At 34.2% G+C, this 23955-nt stretch overlaps 1 protein-coding gene across 1 annotated transcript in view; it reads left to right on the top strand.

Moving 5' to 3' along the window:
• Positions 1–23955, top strand: part of CSMD1 (CUB and Sushi multiple domains 1) — a 1314206-nt gene that overhangs the window by 1246446 nt on the left and 43805 nt on the right. The window contains exons 53-55 of the mRNA XM_075498045.1: positions 621–794; positions 5031–5204; positions 22806–22994. Of these exons, the coding sequence (XP_075354160.1) occupies positions 621–794; positions 5031–5204; positions 22806–22994 (537 nt within the window). The remainder of the gene's footprint in view (positions 1–620; positions 795–5030; positions 5205–22805; positions 22995–23955) is intronic.

Genomic DNA, 23955 nt, shown 5'->3' with positions numbered 1-23955 from the left:
GCTCTGCTGGTCTAGAGGGCAAAAGATTTTCATTTTATGGACATAGACTGCTCTGTGCTGGTTCGCCTCTGCCAGAGAATGGTCCCACCCATGTTTAATTTATTAGTAGAGATCTGTTTATAAAGTACCAGGCAAATCATGAATAAGAGAAATCAGAACTCTGTGATGAAATAATAGTATGGGTTTGAGAGTTAAAGACCTTTTAATTCACACTTCTCTGAGGACAAAGGCAACCTTACTGAGGCAAAGGGGAAAAAAAAATCTGTGTTAAAATTGACAATTTTGTAACAATTAAACTGAATTATTTGTAATTTCAGACATTTGCAATTTACATTTTCCAGACATTCTTCTGACAAATTTGTCATTTCTGCAACAGAATCTGCAGAAACTATACATATGAAAATTAAAACTATTTGAATAGCACTTCACCCTAAAAAAGCAGAAGAAATATCACCTGTAGTTTTTAGCCTCAGAACTTGTTCTGTACAGTGCAGTATTTGAACCTAATATATTGTTTATTGAAAGCAAGGACTAAATTTTGTTTTCCTATCAGCATTCTTGTAAATGTTGGCAAGGTTTTTAAGAATATATGTTTTTGATGGGTTGTTCTTTTATTGTAGCTGGTCACTGTGGTTCTCCGGATCCGATTGTAAATGGTCATATTAGTGGAGATGGTTTCAGTTATCGCGATACTGTAGTCTACCAGTGTAATCCTGGCTTTCGACTTGTTGGTACATCTGTCAGAATTTGCCTACAGGATCACAAATGGTCTGGACAAACTCCTGTTTGTGTCCGTAAGTATCATTAATTTTTCATTGAATTATTACTACTGTTTTAAATGTAATTGAACATTAACAGTGGATTGGATGTTCAAAGGTGTTTGAATGAAGTGCTCAGATCAGATATTTATTGGACCTATTTTCAATTACAAGGGTCATTATGTCTAATCCAGTTTCTAACCTAGCACAGCCTGAATAACTATATCCAGTAATTTCTGATTTCTGTTGTTTCAGAAACAGGATGACATAGGCATTGAAGTGGGTTGAACAGCAGGCTGCAACTGTATAACTTCATCTATCTCTTTATCTCTCTCTCCAGGCATAATTTCTATGTCAAGTGTGGGCTTACTGAGCCTCTCCCCTATTTTTCTCCAGGAATACCAAAATCCCTTGGTCTAATTTCATTGTTTGGTGGGTAAAGCTGGAATACTGTTCATCTGTGCAGTTTTGATGGTGGTTGCCCATTTTTTCAAGTTGGCCTCCTAATATTTACTACTGCAAGCCCAGGCATGGTATTGGATTATACCACATCTGTTAGAAAAAATATTAACTTTTTTATTCCCTTTAGTGGGATTTTTTTTTTGCTCTTAATTCACCTGCTTTTGAAAGTTACATAATTAATTATTGGAATTGATGAGTCTTTCGTACTCTACTTCCTTCCTCATTGGCATGGCAGGTTTTCTGACATGTTCTGAACCATCAGCCATTTAATCAAAGTCTGATTTATCTGCTTTTTATTCTACTATTTTATTGCATAGTTTATTTTATTATTCTTTTTCAGTGTTAATAAGGTTTCCCAATTTTATACGATTTTTGTTATTTTGAAACGAGCATTTATATCAATGATTTCAATTTTGTAATTTTTTAAGATGTCTGCAATTCAGACAGACGTATTTTTGTCTACACAGAGATAGTCAGCTTTGACTATCTTTGTCTACACAGAGATAGCTACACTGAGATGATCAGCTTTTCTGTTCAATCCATGTTAGTATCTTTGTTTCATTTCTGAGAAAATATATTACTGGTAAGTCATTAGATTTAAAATGTTCAGTATTTTCTTTCTTAGTGGTAAAATGAAAATTTCTATGTGTATACAGCTGCAGGAAATATCTGCCAAATGTCATCGTCCTTTTAAAATCCTATTTATATCTTCAAGTGATTTATATTCATCAAAGGAGAAATGCCACCAGCTAGCATTATTACTTTCAGTGGATTAATTTTACCATGCAGTGAATAAAATCCCTTCAAAAGAAAGGGGCAAAGCTGATGGGGGGTGGGAGGCTGTTTCTTCCTAAATTGATATTATCATTACTGTTATGAGAAGAACTGGCAGCAATTTCTGTCATTATAGGTTGCCTAATACTTTCCATTGCAACACGGTTTTCTTTTGCTTATAACTCTGCCAGACTAAAGAGCCATAGAAGACAATTTTTTTTTTATGTCAGCATCCAAGCTTCAGATGATTTTCCTACATTTATGTATTTATTTATTTATTTACAAAAAAATATTGTAAAAATGGCTCGCTTATTTCTGAGAAGGAAAGTAAAAACATGCTGTTTACCAATGCTAGAAATGTGGTCCCTAATGTGATACTGAAATGGTCTTCTGACTGAGCAGTGTGAATCAGGAACTAGAAATATACAGAGGTACCATAAAGAAGTAAAGGGCTGTGCCGCTGAAAATTTACCACAAATTGATCTATATTTTGTGAGATTTTTACAGAAGATCACGCATGCTTTTATATTTCTAATTGGCTTTGAAAGGAATTTCAGAATTGTAAGTACTAGACATTGTAATCTTCAAAAAATACTCTCTAAGCAAGTACTCAGAGTACTCCACCCATGACTACTTTAGCTTCTTATTTTCAAATGAAAGTCAGCCTTCTTCATCTTGCACAATTTGTGATACACAGGTGTTTCCCTATCTCTTTACTGGATAACCAGTTGGACCTTGGACCACACTTTAGCCAAATATTTCCTGAAAGATCTTTTCATTTGTGGTTTATTGGGAGTTAACATGAAATGTGAAGATGCCTGATTAGTTCCTTGTGAGTAACAGCACAACAAAAATCAGGAGAGTAACCTTTTTTACTGAAAGTATTAATGATGACCAAAACATGGGCCTAGTTACATAGCTGGGTACTCAAATGGATTTTTTTCTTGTCCAAATACTATCAGTACTACCATTATTTCTTCTGGGTTACATATTTTCTGTGGTGAGATGGAAGTCTCCAGGGTTTAAGAAAGATACTGTGTTAAACACTGGAGTGTATATTTGAGAGTTATATTACATTAAGTGGGTTGACCTCTTTGTAATATAATAGGGAAATGTGTAATTTCCTTAGCGAGTATTGATTTCAGACATGCCAAGTGCATCTATTTTCCCATGACATATTTAGGACTAAGTGTGTGTTTGGATACACATTGTGCATGCATGCATACAGTTGTGTGTGCATGCATGCATAGGGCAGATATTTGTATTAGGATGCAGGAGGGAATTTGTAGTTCACCATTTAGATGACATAAAAACAACAGTAGTAACCTTCATTTGAAATGTTTTGGCTACTGCTTAGGTAAACAATATTAAATTGATTGCATAAAAGCCTAGTGGTGATTGAAAACAATATAATCCCAAAATTATCTACTTTCCTTTTTTTTTTTTTTTAAAAAGATACTTTTAAGTACTTGCTACAGTGTGAATCCAACTGTTGCAGTGTTGATCAGTCAACAGGTCAATGATATCTAGTAGCTATAATGGAGTAGTGGCAGAACTAGATGCAGTGATTAAGATCTCAATGTCTGAGATCTTTAGTTTTTGGAAGGTGTTACAAAAACCAGCATCCTGTCAAGAGTAATAAGGTCTAAACAGGAACTGACTGACTAGGGTATGCTTTTGTTGAAAAGGGCAATTGAACAGAATTATCCTTCATTATCTGAATTTTTACAAGAGGCCTAAATTTTGTGTTTATTAAATTAAACCTATGTCATATAATTTGTTCAGGAAACTGCAGAAAGTTTAAGGTAATAGCATTTTTTAAAATGTAATAGGTTTTTATATACAAATTATGTTAACTGATTTAGTATGGACCTGGAAATTGCTTTATTTATTGAAACTTGATCATCTGTAACAGTTTAAAAATGCAACAACTAGGCTAGAATAAAGTTGATCCTGTGCATGTAGTAAGATTTTATTCTGATGTTTAGGGTTTCATCTTCTAATGCTGCAAATGGTGCAGAAAGGATTCAAGAAATTTAAGTAGATTTAATTACAAAATTAAAGAGCTAAATACATAAATCTGTATACAGGAAGGTGTGTTATTTAATTCCCAAAGATCGGGTACTGTTGAAAATACTGTTTCACAGTTGAACTCCATGATAAAATAAAAAAACCCACATGTAAATTATTTTTCACTTGTCTCTTCAATTAAAAAAAAAACCAAACCATGAAGTAATAAAGCAAAAGATAAACCTGTGTATAGGGTATTTATTTGAGTGTGATAAACATCACTAGCACAATGTTGAAAAGTTATACATTCTGATTTTATATTGTCAGTATTTATGCTTTTCTATATTTTTCTATATTATTTTAATGTCTTGGCATGTCAAAAGCTAGAGCTTGGCATGTCAAAAGCTACAGCTTGATCATAACAAGTGTATTTTGTAAGTGCCATTTAAGCATAATCAACACATGTAATACACATAATGGGAAATTTACTCCCAGCAATGATTTCTCTATTGCCATAAGAAAATCTGATTAAAAGGATCACTATTTCAGTAAAGCAACTCAAGAACTTTGGAAAAGGAATGCTTCAGAGCTCCAGAATGCTATGAAGCAGTAGATCAAATTCAATTTGGTTGGCCCTACTACATTTTGAAGCTTGCAGGGAAAAAATATTTTTTTTCATTTGCATTAGTAGGAAATATAGTGAACTCTACATTTTTTAAGGTCTAATACATATCAGATGAGTGTCAAAATGCATATATATATATAAAAAAAATTATTTCTATTACAACTTTCAACATGAGGTAAAAAGTAGATTCTAAAAGTTTTATTGAAAAATTAAGATTTTTCTCCTGGCAGTTAAGAATTCTGAATAAATGTATCCTATTTTTTCTTAAATTTCTTGTATAAATATAAAAGACAAAATCAGAAGGAAATAAAATAAAAAACAAGAGAGCTCCAACCTGCAAGTGATTCCATGGAACAGTACTTTTCAGTTAGACCCTAGCCTGCCTATTTTTCTTTTAACAGCAATCACATGTGGACATCCTGGGAATCCAGCTCATGGAATGACTAATGGCAGTGAGTTCAATTTAAATGATGTTGTAAATTTTACTTGCAACGCTGGGTACTTACTTCAGGGTGCTTCTCGAGCACAGTGCCGAAGCAATGGGCAGTGGAGTAGCCCTTTACCCAACTGCCGAGGTAAGAAACTTTCTCATACATTCTCTGCCTCTAATGACTTATTTCAGACATGATTCTTTACCCTGCCTTCAAAATATTGGGCTATAATTCAGAAACCTGACCTTAGGAACTTATTGCCACCTTTATTTGAGTTGTTGCATTTCTATATTGGAAAATGGAGTTAGGGCTGAGTATTGGGGAAGCCTAGGCTTTTCAGTATTTTGCCTCAAAATTCTCAGACTGCAATCCCGAGCATTTAGTTTATAGACATATAAAGTGTACTTTGTATCACAAAAGTTATATTACATTAATAAACCACAGTTAGCTATCTAGCCTGAATTCGGTACACTAGAGTACAGTTTCCATAAATGGTCCATTACTCCTATTAAAACATAGTTATGCAAATGAATATTCATGCATCAAAACAATATTAATTCTTCTGTAATTCCTAGCAATACCTGAGAGATGTTCATAACTTTTGTACATGTGAAACCTGACCTTTCTTTGCCTAGAAAAAATGATAAAGTAAGATTTAATTCTGATTGGTTTTTTGCTAAGATGTATCTGAACTTGATTACTAGTATGCTCTGGGTAAGATGGAGATGTTTGAGAGATGACAATGAAGCAAGGGTTTGTGTTATGAAGAAACCTGTGTATCAAATGTACACGTTAGGGAAGGACAAAAAGAAACCATTTTAAAACAGAATCCAAAGTTCTCAGATTTCATTGTGTACTTATCATTTATATATCCAGATGCCAGTAATGTAATTAAGATTAAAAGGGAAACAAGTGTCTGTAGTTACCCTATTGTTACTCTTTCCATTTATGGCCATTGTTTTTGTTTATTTTCCTCAACCTTTGGCTGTTGTTGCAGAATATGGAGCTAATATCAAATCTTTGGTCTGTTCCACCAATATCTTTATCAGACCACTAAAACTTGTTCATTGGTTTATTGTTTATATGTTGTATGCCCTGAAATAGCTTGTACTGGTGTAGTACATGCTTTCTCAATGCTGAATCCAATAAGATGCCAATAATATTTAATGATATTGTGAAATGTTTTCTTCTGAATCACTGAAGCAGATTCACTATCTTCTGGCTATAAAATAGATGCAAATTGTCAGAGAGGTGAAAGGCAGGACATGAGATGAATCATGAAGATATACTGAAAGATTTCAAAAGCATGGAGAAAAGTTGTTGAGATACTGTATATCCTTCAGTGCTCTTTTTGTGAAAGCGCCAGAAGGAAATGTATTTTAATGGATGTAATTAAAAAATGTTGTTCCTGGTCATATTCCCTCTTCAAAGCTGGAATTCCTTGAGTCTGTTTATAACTTTTAATAACAGTACTAATTTACAAATGTATAAACCAAAAACAAATAAAAATTGCTTAGTCTCTGGAGAGAACCAGATTATTTTTCCTGGTATGGAACATATAAAGAAATAGAATACAAAGATCAATCAATGGATCGATTGATTGATTGATCTATCTATACATGTATGCATTTGTCTAGAAAATTGATATATATTGTACCTAAGATAGATTTTTGAGTGTTAAATTGGCATTGGCAAGGCTGGCAGGATTTTCCTTCTGTGATGTAATTTGGCAAATCTTTGCTAAATCATGCATCCTCTGAAAGGAATATCACACAAGTCACTTAGGTTTTTCCCTAGGCTGCTGAACCTTTCAGTTCTTTTGCATGGATTGTATCTCATGCCTGAATGCTGACTACAAAATTAAGAAGCTAAAGATTACCTTACAAATTTAAAAATCATTTTTTAAATCATCTCATCTTCCACTGTTGAGAATACATGTCTGGAATTCTATTGTCCTCCCTGATTACACAGGTCTAAGTTAGACAGCTTGTTGAAAAGTGGGTTAATACTAACCAGATAAAATAACTTCCCCAGAAATGCAATGGCTAGTAAGCTTTTCTCGAGTATTTTCTTTCACTGGAAAAATGATCACTTAGATGTTCAATCAATGCAAGTACTATGCTTTTCGTCCTTTGTAACTTGTCTTTAATGTGCTAAAGGAAATTGCAGTCAGCGAAGTTGTGCTAAGGATACTAACATTGGGACTAAAAATCATGTAATAAGAAGTTAACTTCAGCTATTGGTAGCTTCATTATCTCCACCTGTTGGTTTATTAAAAATCATATTGTATTACAATGGTCGTCCCTAAGAATAATAATTATCTTTGGTGATTAGCTCATCATATTGTTTCAGAGATAGCTGATGCAATTTCAAGCTCAGTGTGTGTGGAATTAGACCTTTCATTGTCATTAAAACAATACAGAGATGGCAATTCCCTCAGTCACTGCCCTCAGAATTTATTCAAGTGAGTTAGCTAGCATAGCAATATAATTATTGGAACAGAGAAGCAGGAATTAGCAAACTGTTCCTATTTAGGCTTGTGTACTTTTTTTTCTCTTTTATACTGTTTTGTTTCACTAGATTTTAGTGAACAAACTCCTCTATCTCATCTGTGAGACATTTAAGTAAGGTTTTATTTGTTGAAAATATACGCTTCTTCACATATCCTGTAGATGTAGTCCAGATCTGCTCTATTTGACTGTCAGAGGCAGAGATTGCATGGATTTACTGACGTTCGACTCCATTTACGAGCCGAGTTACTCAGTTACTTACATTGAAGTCAAGTACATTTATTAAAAGGGAAAAAAGTGAAAGTGAAAGAGAAAAAGAAAAAGGAAATTTATGAAAAATAATGCAAAGGCTGAGAAGATTTAAAAAATAAGAACATAAGGATTAGGAGCCTTACAGTTATTCCAACATTATTTCAGTTGTGTCTCCTCTCTACTTTCATTTTCCTTCTTTAATTCATGACATCAATTTGAGTTTGATCCAGGCCAATATATGGTCTGAAATCTTGTTAAGAAGGTTGGTTTTCTGAAAGTAGTGAGTATTATAGATGCAACTCTGCCAAGATCCATTCACTTAAGAATGGCAAACTCCTATCAGAATGGAGTGGCCAAGAGTTCTCTCATTTGAATATCTACAATTTTGTCTATTCTCATGCAGGTGGTGTAAAGTTGGACTTCTGCCTTTCACTCAGTGCTTCTTCACTTCATTCTTCCATTCACTTAGTACTTTTTTTTCTATAGCAACAGGTATTTTTCAGTGACTTACTTGTATCTCTTCCATCATGAACTGTGAGGACCCACCTAATCCTGTCACCTACTGCTTGTCTGTTGCCTCACTGTAGGTCTGTACTACAAACCATAGAGTTGTTTAGGAACTCTAATCAATAAAGATTTAAATGTTATGATATCAGTGTAACTTAAGTATTTATATAATGACATCTTGAAATAGTGGTCAATATAGGGAATGGATAATTAATTGTTTTTCTATACTGGAAAGTTTGTTAGTGTATGATTTGGGAAAATGTAATCTCAAGTTAAAAGTAGGAACTAGATTCTTTTCTGTCTTGTGCATCATCAAGAATTTTATTTAAAATACAATCAAAACTGTAAGTATTACTCAAATGTCACCACTTTTGTCTTAGAAATTACAAAAAAGAAGATGTATAAGAAGTAAAGAACCAAAGCTGAGTGTCGAAGCCTTGGCTGAGCATAAGAAACTCACAATTAGTGAAAGAAAAAGAGATGGTCAGACTAATACAGAAGTGTTGAGGCGTGATCAGCCTTGAACTCCAGGTTGACATTTAAAGTGTTTGAAAAGAGATAAGTCATAAAGTTTGCAGTTTCTCTGGATTCAAGGTGATCAACCTTGAAATCCATGTTGACATTTAAACTGTTTGAAAAGGGGATAGGTCATAAAGTTTGCAGTTTCTTTAAGAAATCCTACTTTTGGGTTCTGTAGAGAAATATGCTTATCTAAAGTAACAATAACTGTTGTAAATGTATTTGTGCACTAGAAGATATTTAGTTGCAGTGCAAAGGGAATAGTCAATATCGACTTGACCTACTACAGGCATCTCTGATCTGGAAATTTTGGAGATTTTATTTCAATTATATGAAATTTTAAAATGTTGTATTGTCTTGAGAATTGGTATTGGTTTTTATTTTAGGTTAGTGTGGTGGGTTGACCTTGCAGTCAGTATGAAGCGGTTTCTCTCTGCTGTTCCTTCTTTCTCAATCTTGTCATCTTCTCTCGCGTGGGTTCTCCACAGGCTGCAATTCCTTCAGGAATATCTGTCTGCTCTGGTGTGGGTCCTCCATTGGCTGCAGAGAATATCTGCTCCCCCATGGATTACCTTCTCCTCTAACCTCGGTGTTCCCTCTATTGTTTCCCACTAATTTTTATGTGCCCTCCTTCTCTTTCTGTGGCATTTTCTGCCCTTTCCTAAATATATTTTCAGAGAAACACAAACTTCCCTCATGGACTCAACTGTGATTTGAGGAGAGACTGAGAGCTGGGGTATTTCAGCCTAGAGCAGAGATGGCTCAGAGGAATTTTATCAATGCTTATCTAAAGGAGGGTGTAAAAAAAAGGCAGCCAGACTTCTCAGTGGTGCCCAGTGAAGGGACAAGAGGCAAAGGGCACAAACTGAAACATAAGAAAAAGCTTTTTAACTGTGAGGGTGGTCAAACACCTAAACAGATTTCCCAGAGAGGTTATGGACTCTCCATTCTTAGAGGTATTAAAAACCTGACTGGACAAAGCCCTGGGCAGGCTGCTTTAGCTGTCCATTCTGACTTCAACTATTCCGTGATTCTGTGATTCAATATATGACTGAAGACTTTGACAGATGCATTTGGAGAATCTTGCTGAGGTGGTATGTGGTGCCTGCAGACCTATTTTTCTGCTGATCCCACTGTTTTAGGCTACCACATAATACAGATTTAACAAAAATAAGCAGACTGCAAGCTTTTCAGATTAAAACAGTCTCACAGACTAAGGTAAAATGGAACCAAATTATGAGACTGTAACCTAGAACATCTGATCTAGGGTAACTAGATGGGTAACTAAGGTAACTTCTCAACCATCTCTGCGTGATTCTCCAGCACTCAAAAAATGCTTAAAGATACGTATAAGTAAAGAGGATACAACAGTTTTCCCCAAATTACATTAATACAGAACAAAAGGAAAGGAACATCAATGACTAAAATTTATTCCACATATTGACTAAACACTTTAAGACATTATCTAAATCCTAAGGTCCTGAAACCCTTCTGTTTCTAGCCTGCAAGCATCAAAGCTTATACTTGATAATGCTATGAACCCTAGCTGAAGATGCCTATATGTTGCTGCTCACAATGAATTTAGGAATTCACTGTGAAACAAAAACTTTTGTTTCAAAAACAAAAGACAAAAAACAAAAAAGTTTCAAAAAACAAAAGAATTAAAAGAGAAGTACAGAGCAGTCTGGTTCAAACCTCCATATCAACCAGGCGTGTTCCCACAGAACACTTCTCTGCATGCATCTACCTAGTTTAATTCTACCTGTATATCTGGGCAAAGGAGTCTTCTCTTATGTAAAATGTCTCCCTATAACCTCATAGCATAATTACATTTACATCATTTCACTGAGAGCAGAATTTGATATACCATTTAAGATTTTTATTTCAGTAAATACTATATTTTTGGACCATATGCTGTGAAAATTGCTGTAACATATTTTTATGATAATTATGCTTTTTTATTTATAATCATATAGTTTGGATTAAAAGATGAATCTGCATAGTTCAAAATTATTAGAGGGGTTTTTTTGCTAAAAAGGCTTAAATAAAGCAGATCTTGAATTTCATTATTTACATGAAGCAGGAGCAAAAAGTCCTTATTGGTTAGTTTTAAGAAATAATAAAGTGCATTTCAATGATTAAATCATGCTGAAATGGTAATTTTACATCCATGATTTAAAAAAAAATCAAAATTCTACCAACTAAATGGCTTATATCAAATTTACTCTTAATGAATTGATTAGAACTTACCTAAAGCAAGTAATAGGACTTCTTGTGGCATATGCCTTTCCTTCTAAAATTGTCTTTTACCTAATGGGTGAAAAACATTTGTATTAAAGTTCATTGTTAGTGATGAATTATGAATTTGTGTACATAGAAAGTAAATCTTCCAGCTCCTTAAATAGACTGCTGGGAAGGGATTGATGTTCCTGGCAAACCCATATCATTTAACTCAACAGAGATTTTACGTATGACCCTTCTTTCAAATCTCAGTTGAGTTCACTTGAGTCAATAATGAACTTGGCTTGACTTCACTGAGACTCTACATGCAGTTACTACAAAATATAAATTACTGCTTGAAGCTATTGCAGAAGATTATTTTATTTTATTTCATTTTATTTTGCAACTGAGCTGTTCTGTATGCATGGGAAACATTGATATTTTCAGAAAATAAAGCCGGGCAGTTCTCAGGCACTCTTTTGCAATGATACATTGCTTCTATCTATTGTGTCAGAAGTAGGTTAACTAATAAGTCACTGGCAGGAAGTTTACTAATGAAATTATATGAGGTTTTTTGCCTGACAAAAAAAGTAGTGCACGCAAAAGATCATATGTGCTTCTCTAGAGCCATATGATAAAAACTTGTATGAAACAAAGTACTTAAATATGTTTGTATATCCTAAATGCACTGAAAGCACTGAACTGCTGTACAGTGGTATTTCTCCCCTACTCCAGAATGCCATTATTCTCATAATTTAATAGTGATTTCATTGGTGACAGACAAAATACATCAGTTTGCCACTGTTCTGGCAAAATGTTTTGGCACAGCAAGTAAAACCTTTAATCCCTTAAAATAAACACATTTTTTAATATTGGATTTTGGATCTGTCTTCTGAGGTAATATAATTATTAAAACACTTATGTCTTGGAAAAACTCATGTTCTTACTGTTTCTTTCACAAGTAAAAAATAGCTTGTTGTGATGTTGGGATACTTTGGGAGATAAAAAACCCAAGTTTTTTTAATTATTGACACAATAATATCTGTTTTAAAATTTATTTTTAATCCTATATGTATAAATTTTTTAAAGATTTGTAATAGTCTTTTCTGGAATGCTGAGATCACTGAAGTATGATTTTAAAATCATAATTTGTGAGATAGGACATTTTCATCTCCACATGGACTCTATCTTTGCCTTTATTTATTTGATAAAGAACATGTCAAATAGTCAGTTTACTTGCCTTTAAAATGGAATCAAATAGCATCGGAAAAGTTCCAATACCCAAATCTATCTTCTCGTCAGCAAACCTGCCTGGAGTAGGACCTGGTGCAGCCTGAATGTGCTACCCCAGAACTAGCTATGAAAATATCATATCCTAAAGCAAATATGTTCAGCATGGATTTTTTTCCCTTTGCAGTTTGGAACTGCTTTCCATTTTGTGTTTGGAAGCACAGAAGGCCAATCTCTGCACTTTCTACTTCTCATAATTATTGTTAACCACCAAAATGAGAACTGAATCAGATGGTCTCATCAGGGCTCTGCACACCTGATTACACTGCAGGTCATTTTTCATATATTATGGTTGAAGTAAGAACTGCTGTATTAAACACACTTAACCACATCTTTTAAAATGCAAAGATTTGCAAGAAGTTTTTCTTGCTCTGTTTTCTTTGCTTTGACATTGGATAAACTGTCCTATCACCTGCTGCCAGTTCATAAGGCAGTGTCAGGTTTATAATCTGTGCCAGGAAAGTTTATATCCTTTGCTACTGTCCCCTTCAGAATCCATCATATCTTCTTATAAATGAGATTTAAAAGCTTTTCTCCTGCTAAAAACATGTTTCTTGAAACCAGAAATTTTTTATTGGGAAAATCTGTTTGGCAAAGTTGCAGAGGTTTGAGCTAGCTCACATTCTCCAGTCTGTATCAGTAAGTCCACACTATTTGTTAGTAATAAAGAATTCAGGTCTCTCTTTGTTCATTTATCCTGGTTTTGTACTGAATTTCTAATTTGAAAGGTTTTTCTTTTTTTATCTCATTACTGATAGATTCTTGAAAACCTCAGTTAGACTTTTTGTCTTATCAAGAATCCGATATCTACAAGGAACTGTCAATTTTGTCATGTTTTCTTTAGTGGGTATATCATTTGAACCAGTAGTAATATGTCCCACTCCTTCACTGACATGAAAAATAACCTTTCTGATGACAGCTGATAGAAGGGTGGAAAAGATCGGGACTGATGACCAGTTCTTCTCATCCAAAGATAAAGCAGCTCTGAACCTAAGCAGTTTTCCATCTATGGTATCAAGGATTCATATACTCTGAGAAAATTCTGTGGTTTGTTTGGTTTTGTTTTTCCAAAGTCAGAGGCCTTTGTTGACACTTTTGCATACTTTGAATGTTAGATATACCTAATCTGTTCATGTTGATATCCTTCAAAAGGGTAATTAGAACTTGACTAAATTTCCTAAATAAAGAGGTGAGGTGCCATGGGAGATGCCATACAGTGTCTGAGATATTTACCTGAAGCTGGCAGAGATGACACAGGACTTAAAATGACTCCTGTGCCTCTCTGGAGTGGCACCAGCCTGGAGATCAGGCAAAGACATCTCAAAAGGTAGTAGAAACATCTTTTGGGACAACTGAATAGAGTTTCTCTCACATGTGAAAAACAATGCTCTGATTAAGAAAAATCTAAAGAGAAAGAATTTAAGACATGTCCCCAGAGTTTGCACTATTATGACAAATGTTATTGTGTTGATAGTACTTGTACATGGATGCCCACAAATGAATTTACGTATAGACAACACATGTAGAGAACAATGACAGGCAAGTACTTTATCGTTCTCATATATATGCTAGTGTAATGCCTGGGTTCATACTAGGAATGGAATAGGAAGAAGAGATTTCATATGTATCCAAGAGACAAATACATGCTTTTTAAATCAGTTAATCTGGTGTTCCAAAAAAACCTGTTGTTTTATAAAATTGGACCAACTTAGTTCAAAGCTTAAAAACTAACTGCAAGTTCATGGAATTTCTTTTAACATACTTCTTACTCCATTTTTATTTTAGTATAGAGTTAGCTAATTAGTTATCAGAGCACTCTGGCAGAAATTTTCCAATAGAAAACATAAGACTGCATTTTTTGTAACAATGAAGAATATTTGGCATGTTTATATCAATGGCATTTGGGAATCAAATAACATTTGGGAATGCAATTAAAAGCGATGTGTGTCTTCGCTTTTCATCTCACAAACAAATGTGAACTATATACTTCGCTGAATTTATTAATGTTAGTTAAGGTCTTGTTTATACCAATATATTATTTAGCAAATTATTAGTATTAATTTGCACTATTACCAACAACATTTATACTATATTAATTACAGTGAAATTTTCCTTGGTCTAGGTTCATCAGAAACATGATGTCAAGACCTTAGATTTTGGATAGGTTGTAATAATGTATGTAAAAACACAAACCACTCCGCTTCCTAAATAAATATTTTAGTTTTATGGTTTACATGGACAGGATTTCTATGATAAAATCACTCTCCAACTGACCCCCATTGAAAAAATAACAATTAAAAAAATCAAAATCCTATGTATTTGGGACTTTTGCAAAGTGAAGTTGTAAGATGAGCAGGTTTTTATTCTGTGGGTTTTTTTTTTCTTTACTTCACTGAGCAGTTATCATTGTTGTGTATTGTTGACTTGGCACTGAACTTTCCTAAAATTCCATAGACTGGCAATTTTGTAATCGTGCTTTCACAAGCAGTGCCTTCTTTTTTTATGGACAGCATTTCTTAGAATTTGTCATAAAGTCAGACTGAATTCTCTACACTTATTCAGAGTGCCAGTCCCTATACATGTTCTAGATACCAACATTAATGCAATATTTTTCAAATAAAAAAGTTTAAAGACACTGTTGATCAGATATGAAACTTTAAAAAAGCAGCTTAACATTGTTTCTGTCAAGGAAAAAAAAAAAAGAGACAGGGAGAACAAGAAATAAAATACTGTGAATGATGTACTTTTTGATGATCATTCAACTTTTTAACAGAAAACTGCCTGAAGGACTCTGACATGGTCTTTTCACTTCTTTGTCCTCAAGAGTTTGAATCTACTCAGTGTGAGGTTCCAAAGTCATCAGGGCAGACTTAAAGCATTCTCCTGCTTTTCTCAACAGACTAAATTGAGAGTGCCAGAATTCATTTCCCATGTAACCCTTGACAGCTGTCATTGAGAGAAAGCAATCTCCGTCTACTCTCACCGTAATTTACAACTGAGTCCCCAGGGTGAAAGGTAATCAGGGAAACTACTGCCTTAGTTCTGTATGCTGGCCAACTCATTCTTTTCTGAAGTAGTCCTTAGTGCAGCCCTTGTTAGCAACAGCATACTCCTGTGTATATATATTTAAAAATCTATAGCTGATGTTAAATGGTGCTGCAGGCATAATTTTGTTTACTTTTTAGCTTGAGGGATGGTATTCTCTTGCATAATCATTTGATAAAACTTCATGTATGATGCAAGACTTTTGCAGAGAAAACATGCTTAAATTATGCATTCAGTGACTATTTTGTCATCACTGAGTTCTCATCACTGAGTTGGCTAAAGAGACACTACTGGTATAAGAATGAGAACACTATCACACAGAAAAATTGATACTTTGGGACTGTAATATATTCCTTGAAAATTCCATATTTCTGGTCTGCATGGAGAATTAAGTTTTTCTATTCTCCCTATTGTATTTCAAAGATAATTCCTTAGAATTGCTTTTGGGTAGCTTTAGGGCAGCATATCTTCATGAAACAAAGTTCTTTTTTCTTAATTTCTAATACTGGCTTTTCAGAAGCTAACTTGGCAGGTTTACCCATATATTTTATTTTGTTTTATTTTAGTAATCTCAACTGTACTAAAAAAGGGGACAGCTGTTGTGAATGCTTGTTAAAAATTAAACCTAGGGAAAGACTTGAGTAATCCACAGGATGAGAAGAATTTTTGAAAATAATTGTATTCATGAATGTGCAAAACCTTCAATAAATGTGAGAATTTTGCAAGATGCTTCAGATTTTTCTTCTGTTTCAATAGAATATTCCGATATTAGAACTGGAAGAATCTGGCCAAATAGTTTCAATGTTCTGTTTCAACTAAGCCAGTGTATATTTGAGTGCAATAACAATTATTTTCACTGAATTGCAGTGGAAAAAACATTTTTGCTCTTTCTTTTGAACAACTTCTAAAATGTCATTTCACTGTTTATTTTACTGCTTTTTACTTTTAAAGTATTTTTATCTGTGCAGTATTTCACTGTTTATTTTTAAATAAAACTGTTTAACACTTTGATCTAGAAATAAGATAAGCATTCATTATTACGGTTAAAGAAATAGTACTTCCTGACATTCTGGAGTTCTCAAAACTCCCAAATGAGTTTTCCACGTGACTGATAGTCCATGAAGCCATGGCAGGTTGTCTGCATTTTTGCTCTGGAAGGCCCTTTTTTTTAAAGGTTTGTGTCTGTAGATGCCTGGTATTCTCCCCATTCCAGCAAAAGAGAATACCAGGGCATCTGCTGCATTTCTGTCCCTCATTCAGAACTTCAGGCAAGGCATTACTTTTCTCCCCAGAGCAGCCCTATCTTGGAGGCACTGTGTGAACATAGCAAGCAGTGTTCTTCACGGTAAAGCGGTTGCAGAGCATTCATTCTGTCTTCACATAGACTCTCGAGAAAACATAGCAATGACTTTTTAAAATGGTGGTCGTAGACAAGCTCTCACTTAGGATGTGATAAAGTCTAAGCTCTTAATCAGCCTGAAGGTTATCAAAGTGACTTCTTTTAAAGATTGTTCTGTGTTCTGGAGGCGGGTATTCTTTATCACTCCTTAGTTAGTAGTTTGTTGGTTTGATGAGCAGAAGTTAAGATTTTTTTATGGTCAGAAAAAGGTGTAAGAGGGCATATGAGGCTCTAACATAGTCCTTAGTGCCTTCAATTACAGTGAACAGATTTGATTCCAGAAACTGCTCCTAGGACTGTTTGTTTTATCCTGTTACTGTTTAATATTAAAAAAATATGGAAAGGTTCTGTAGAACCTATAAATTCTGGAGATAACTTATAAATCAGGTTTATATTTTCTTATCAATGGAAAACTGTCCAAAAGTCAGAAGCATGAAACTAGGGAAAATTTCAGATTTGTAGACAATCTTTTGATCCAAAGGTATTCAACAAGCATAATAATGCTACTGTGCCCTCTTGACAGAGCTGAAATTAAAGTGTGCATTAAGCGCTTCTGTATCGTAGGAGTAGTGAAAGGCACAAGAAGCATAATGGCACTCTTGCAAATCCAGGTATTGGAAATTGATAACCCTCATTCAATGGGAATTAGGTTGCATGTGTATCCATGTCAGTAAATTCAATGATGTCAGACAGATTTGAAACAGTAATGTAGAACACCAAAACAACACCTATACACTGCTTAATGCATATATAAAATATTTTTAAAAATTGGAAGTACTGATAATATTTAACAGCTTATGATCATTGAAAGTTCAGAAGCTGTACAGTAGAACATATGCATTCTTGCTATACTTAGTGCTTTTAAACATTGGAAGCAGAACAGGATAACCTTCTTGTGAGGGTGCATCAAAGCTCTGTCTTGTATTCATTATCATCTGATCCAGCTGAACAGTATAGAACCCATCTTCCTAATAAAGAACATAAATTCAGACCTCTGTTCCAAAGCTCTTATTTCAGTCATTGTCATTATTTTATTTTGACTAGTTTTAAGGAACAAGAATAAAAAAATTTTTAAGGCAGCTAAACCCTGTATGTAGCTTTGTGAATTATTTACAATTTAAATAGCAATTAAAAATCGCTTGACCAAAATTAATGGGTTTAATGGTGTTTTATTTTCTTACCTGAACAAAATCAAACCAGAAAAAAAATCATTTTTGGGAAAAGAAAAAGTTGGAAGTATTATAATCCAAACATTTCTATTTTCAAGCACTTATGATAAAAAGAGTTAAAGCAAGGGCAAACCACCAATGCCACCTATGCTTTCCTGTGGCTTTCGATGCAAAAGCTTAAGGATGAAGCATGTCGAAAGTACTGTGTGTCATCCCAGGAATTTTGTCATTCTTCAAATATACCTTTTTCAGTCTTCAAATTTATTCACCTCTAACTTTTCGGTTTTGTGCTAGCTTTCATGTAGGAGCAAACTGATTGAAAAAGAATGACATGAAGTCGCAAATGAATGTGGAACTTTTTTAACTTTAATAAACACTTCATAAACACTATTGTAACTTTTATTTTCACTGATTCGGAACAATCATGTTATTTTAGCCATGGTACTATAAGTATGACCTGTTTGTATTTAACATTTAGAGCCCTAAAAAAGAAGTAAAAGGGCAAGAAACTTCATTCTCAGGCAAAAAAAGAAACCACCCAAAAATCCCACCAGAAAATAAACTACAAAGATAAATTGCACAGAGGAAGATTCTTGCAAAAGAAATTCTGAGATCACAAGAAACTAAGTTCGGTAGACAAACAATATGAATCTTGTCCTATAGCTTGGAAAAATGTCCAGTAATATGTGTCCGCATGCAAATTTCTACTAGTTTTGTGTTTTTGCTAATGAAATATCACTGTAAAAGTATGTGTACTGTTTAAGCTGTACGTGGCCAATTTCTAATGCTATAGTACTGAGTTAAAACAAATGTGGATAATAGTAAGTGCAGGCTACTAAACACCCACCTGTACTGTGGATCTGTGTGAGTGCAGCAAGGAGTCCTAGTTGCATCAGGATAAGATTTCTAAACCAGAAAATTTTTTAATATGATTGATAAATTGATATCAATTCACCTTTGAACTATTACAGTTTTTTGGTTTTTTATTCCAGAGAATTTTTACAGTCATAAAAGAGAATTAACTTCCATGCTTTTTTGCCTGAATAGAGATTATTTAAAGAAAGAACTGCTTTTGCTGGTAATCAAGATGATTGCTAAAATAGGTAGATATCAGTAGAATGGAAAAGTGCTGTAGTGTCATGGTTTAACCCCAGTCAGCAACTAAGCACCATGCAGCTGCTCGCTTACCCTCCCCCCTCTCGGGGGGGGGCAGGGGGGGAGAGAATCTGAAGAGCACAAGTAAGGAAACTCGTGGGCTGAGATAAGAACAGTTTAATAATTGAAAAATTTTTTATTATTATTATTATTAAAATTATAATGAAAAGGAAAAGAACAAGAGAGGGAGAGGGAGAGGGAGAGGGAGAGGAAGAGGGAGAGGGAGAGGAACAAAAACGAGGCGGGGGAAAAAACCAACAAGTGATGCAACAGCTCACCACCTGCCGGCCAACACCCAGCCAGTCCCCAAGCAGTGATTACTGCCCCCCGGCCAACTCCCCCCAGTTTCTATACTGAGCATGACACCATATGGTATGGAATAGCCCTTTGGGCAGTTTGGATCAGCTGTGCTGGCTGTGCCCCCTCCCAGCTTCTTGTGCACCTGGCAGAGCATGGGAAGCTGAAAAGTCCCTGACTAGTGTAAACATTACTTAGCTACAACTAAACAACTAAACTTGCTTTAGCTACAACTAAAACAACTAAATATTACTTAGCTACAACTAACAACTAAAACATCAGTGTGTTATCAAAATTATTCTCATACTAAATCCAAAACACAGCACTATATTAGCTACTAGGAAGAAAAATAACTCCATCCCAGCCAAAACCAGGATACGTAGTTACTTTTCAGTATGCAGATTCATTGCAACATGGTGTATGGATTAGAGTATGGACATAGGTCTCAGAAGACCTGAGTTCAGTTCTGCACCAGTACAAATATTCCATATAACCTTGGACATCAATTTGTGATATGATGGGTCACAACGCTGATATTGCGTTATTGCAAAGTTGGGGATCAAAACTGCATTACCATATAATAGCAATTTTAGCTAAAGATTGTGACACAGTCACTTCTGCATTTGAAATTAAATGTATCTATATTTTTAAACTAAACAGTGCCTGGGCATGGGAACTTAATTGCCTGTACTAATTAAGAAGGTTCTCCAACAAGTTTTTCATTTGAACCAAGTAGCACATCCACAGGAATTGTTCAGAGCATAATTCAAGGGGTTAGCATGGGCAACAGGACCATTCCTGATGAGCAGTTCTGAGAAATTCACCTGAGTCTGGAGGGTAGCAGAGCACAACAGCATAGACATGGCCACTGTCTGCTGGCCTCATGCCAGAGAACAAGTGCTGGTATTCTGTTCTTCATATTGATACAGATGTACCTTCAAATGTTAAGTATTTACATATGTAGAGAGATTGAGTTTAAGGATATGTTTGTAGAAGGCAATTTATAACTATGCAGAGGATGCCGGCTAGTTCCAAAAGCAGAAACTTTACAGCAGCATCCGCACAGCACTATGCCACGTCTAATTGCCTAAGAAACAGGGTTAATTGGGATGCAGCATGCATTGCTTCTGGGACCTGTGCTAGTTTCTGTAACAAAGAATTGCACTGTGAATACAGACATATGAGGTCATTCAGATCTAGCTTAATATTTTGGTAGGGCTTCATGTCAGTGGGCTCTATGCTTTATAAACTTTCACTTGTGTCTCTGTTCTGCCATGATAGTTATATTGCCAGTGAAAGAATTAGACTTAGTTGACAGTGATTAGTAATAATGGAAAAAAGAAGTAACAAAGAATGAAATAGATTTTTTGTGTAATTTAAAAAGAACAAAGCATTTTCTCTTGATAGTACTCTTAAACAGAGATCCCCAGAAGCAGGAATTTTCAGAGTTCTTCAAAGCAAGTACAGAGACACAGCCTTCCATGTCCAAATCTTTCATAACTTCCAAAGAGCAGTGAGATTTTAGGACATTGCATTTTTCCCTCTTTTATGGGACAGAAGAAAAGTCAGGAGGTAAAAATTTATTTGCTTCTGTCAATGAAATCCTAGTGTAAACACATATTTATTTAATTTGCACATATCTGATTTAGGTATCAAATTTATAAGGTTATAACACTAAGTTTAAATAAATGTTGGTAGTATGAAATATAAGCTAAACTGCTATAATTTAAGCTAAATGTAACTTTTCTGGTGAATTATTTCATAGGATTCACCATAAAACACAATAGGCATAGTTTCAATTAGGAGACTCTGTAGCTTTACTAATCCTCAGGAAAAAAAAGCAGGTCTCTTCCATTAACCATGTTTCTTCATCAGTCTAGATAATGCCTAGATAATGCTTAATGAACATCATTGTAATACCTCATTTTTTAAATGTATTTTGCTTTTGTGTGGAATTTTATCTTGAGTGTTTTTAATAACAATCAGTAGATGGCAAATATGTTTACTTCATGCCAAAGAGTGTTCTTCCTCTCGCCCCACCCTCAAGTATTACTTCTAAAATAATTGTTGTTAAGGAAAAATTTGGATTCATATGGGATGTTCTTTAGACCTAGGTATATGCTTGTCTAGAATCCATTGCAAGATTGAAATCATGAACATTTAATACTTTTAAGATGGTGCCTTTAAAAGAGAAAGAGAAATTTTAACTGTTTTTCACCCAAAATTAAATTTTAGAATGTTAATATTTCTTTAAAATCCTGATACTTTTTAGCTGATTGAAGGAAATATTCTTTCAATGAATGAACATTTGCAAAGGCTGACTAATCAGTAAATTTAAAATATATGTATGATAAAACTTAATCTTTTGATAAAAATATAATTCAGGAGTAAAAAACAGTCCATTAGTGATTCCGTATGTCTTACCTCTAAAATGATAATACTATCTGATGTTCTTCCCCATTGGTTTCTTCTTCATGAAAATTAATTTGAATTAGATGATATACTTGAAAGGTAGATTCCTGTCATTGTTTGATGAGCTGTAATTTATAATACTAATAATATTCTAAGTCTTTCTTTATTTATACCATTATGTTTAGAGTGAAGACAGGGGAGGGGTGGCAGAGGCATTTGTAACTTTGCAGACAGCTTTCAGATGAATAGACAGCAAAGTTGGGATTTTGCAATGGAGATGTCTGTCTCATCAAAATCTTCTATCAAGAAACCATCATGTTCACTGCAGGGTATAAAACAAAAGATTGGGGAGGGCAGATATACCTCATATAAAAACTAAACAGTCATGACAAAACCCATAATTTTTTGAGGTTTTAACTGCTATCTGAAAAATAACTTCATGCTTTTTGGTGCTTACCTTCACTCCCGTTCCACTATCAAATATTTGATTTTTCACGGTCTTCCTTTTTCTGTTCTACACATTAATAGCAGAAAATGTTCTTGTTATGTTGGAAGCAATTTTTCTCATTACAGGAAATTAAAAAAGAAAATGTTAAAGTGTTATTTAAACTATGTACTGGTTTGATTTTAATTTGGTTTCCTTCACATAAAAATTACATAAAAGATCAAACTAAGCCTACCAAGAGAACGATAAAAAATTCCTCCAATTTATCTTTTATCTTTGAACAACTTGTGCATCCAAGACTATTACAAGAACTAGAGTAAAATCATAGTATTACTTTCAAAGCAAAAAGATCTAAAGACTTACTTAGGAGTCAACATGTCTGATATTTAAGTCAAATAAAAAACACAAAGGATATCAAATGGACCGCAGTCATGAGCTGCTAGTGAAGTAACAAAAAAATGACTGTTACACTTTATTTATGACATTGCTATTATGCATCAGTGATGAATGCTGTTTGTCTTACAGTGGTGAACTGTTCTGATCCTGGCTTTGTGGAAAATGCAATTCGGCACGGACAGCAGAATTATCCTGAAAGTTTCAAATATGGAACAAGTGTGGCATACCATTGCAAGAAGGGCTTTTATCTGTTGGGCTCATCTGCTTTGACCTGTAAAGCTAATGGCTTATGGGACAGATCACTACCAAAGTGTTTGTGTAAGTATTCATTCAGTTGGATTAACATTAAAGAGTGGTGCCTGATTTTTAGTCATGAGAGACAAAAAAAAGTGTAGTCATCTATTGAGGAACAAAATTCAACTTTAGGATCAACGTATTGCAAATTGTACAGCTCAGTAAGAAAACATTAAGACAAGACGTCATGCAACTTGTCATTATTAAAAATGGGTTTTGAGAGAACTGTGGAGCTATTATTCCAAATGCCAGAAAGTTATGATTAATTCCCCCTTTTGGTGTATTGTTAAGATATCTGAAAACAGCTAGGGAAATCTAAAATTATTATTTATATGCTATCATTTAGATTGATAGTGTAAGACCATTAATGCCTATCTCAGAATTACTGTTTTTCAGATGTATTGAAATCGGTATGTGAGAATGGATCTATGAAATGTTGTGTAGGAAAATTTTGTCCAAGAGGGTCTTTTCATAACATCACTTCATACTTGCACCAGTTTTTCCTCAGAGAGGGAGGAAATCTCCTGATGTTTCCTATAATCAATTCAGTGAGCTTCAGATCTCTAGAAAATAACAGTTTGGCTGACTTTCATTTTCCATTGAGATATTTTTTTCTTTTATGATCACTATTAATTTTCTGACATTAGATTTCTGAATTACAATGCAATTATAAGAAATAATAAATGAAATGAAAGTATACTTTAATTTGCAAACACATCAGATGACTTTAAAGTTTTTGCTTTACAGAATTGTGATTGTTTACTTAAATGATTTATTTTATTAATTTATACTTATATATCAATCAGATCAATAAATGTAACTAGGTTAGTGAATTTGTTTCTTTTTTATGCTTGCTTTCTTCCTACTACTATGTATCTAATATCCACATGACCCAAGCAGTTTTGTTTTGATTTTCACAACAATCTATGCTTTCAATATCTGTCAATAAGATCTATAATCTGAAAACTCGATTTATTCACATTTC

The sequence above is a fragment of the Mycteria americana genome, chromosome 3, assembly GCF_035582795.1.
Source record: "Mycteria americana isolate JAX WOST 10 ecotype Jacksonville Zoo and Gardens chromosome 3, USCA_MyAme_1.0, whole genome shotgun sequence".
Lineage (NCBI taxonomy): Eukaryota > Metazoa > Chordata > Aves > Ciconiiformes > Ciconiidae > Mycteria > Mycteria americana.
Note: the sequence above shows the minus strand (reverse complement) of the source record. Positions and strands in the feature narration are given on the sequence as shown.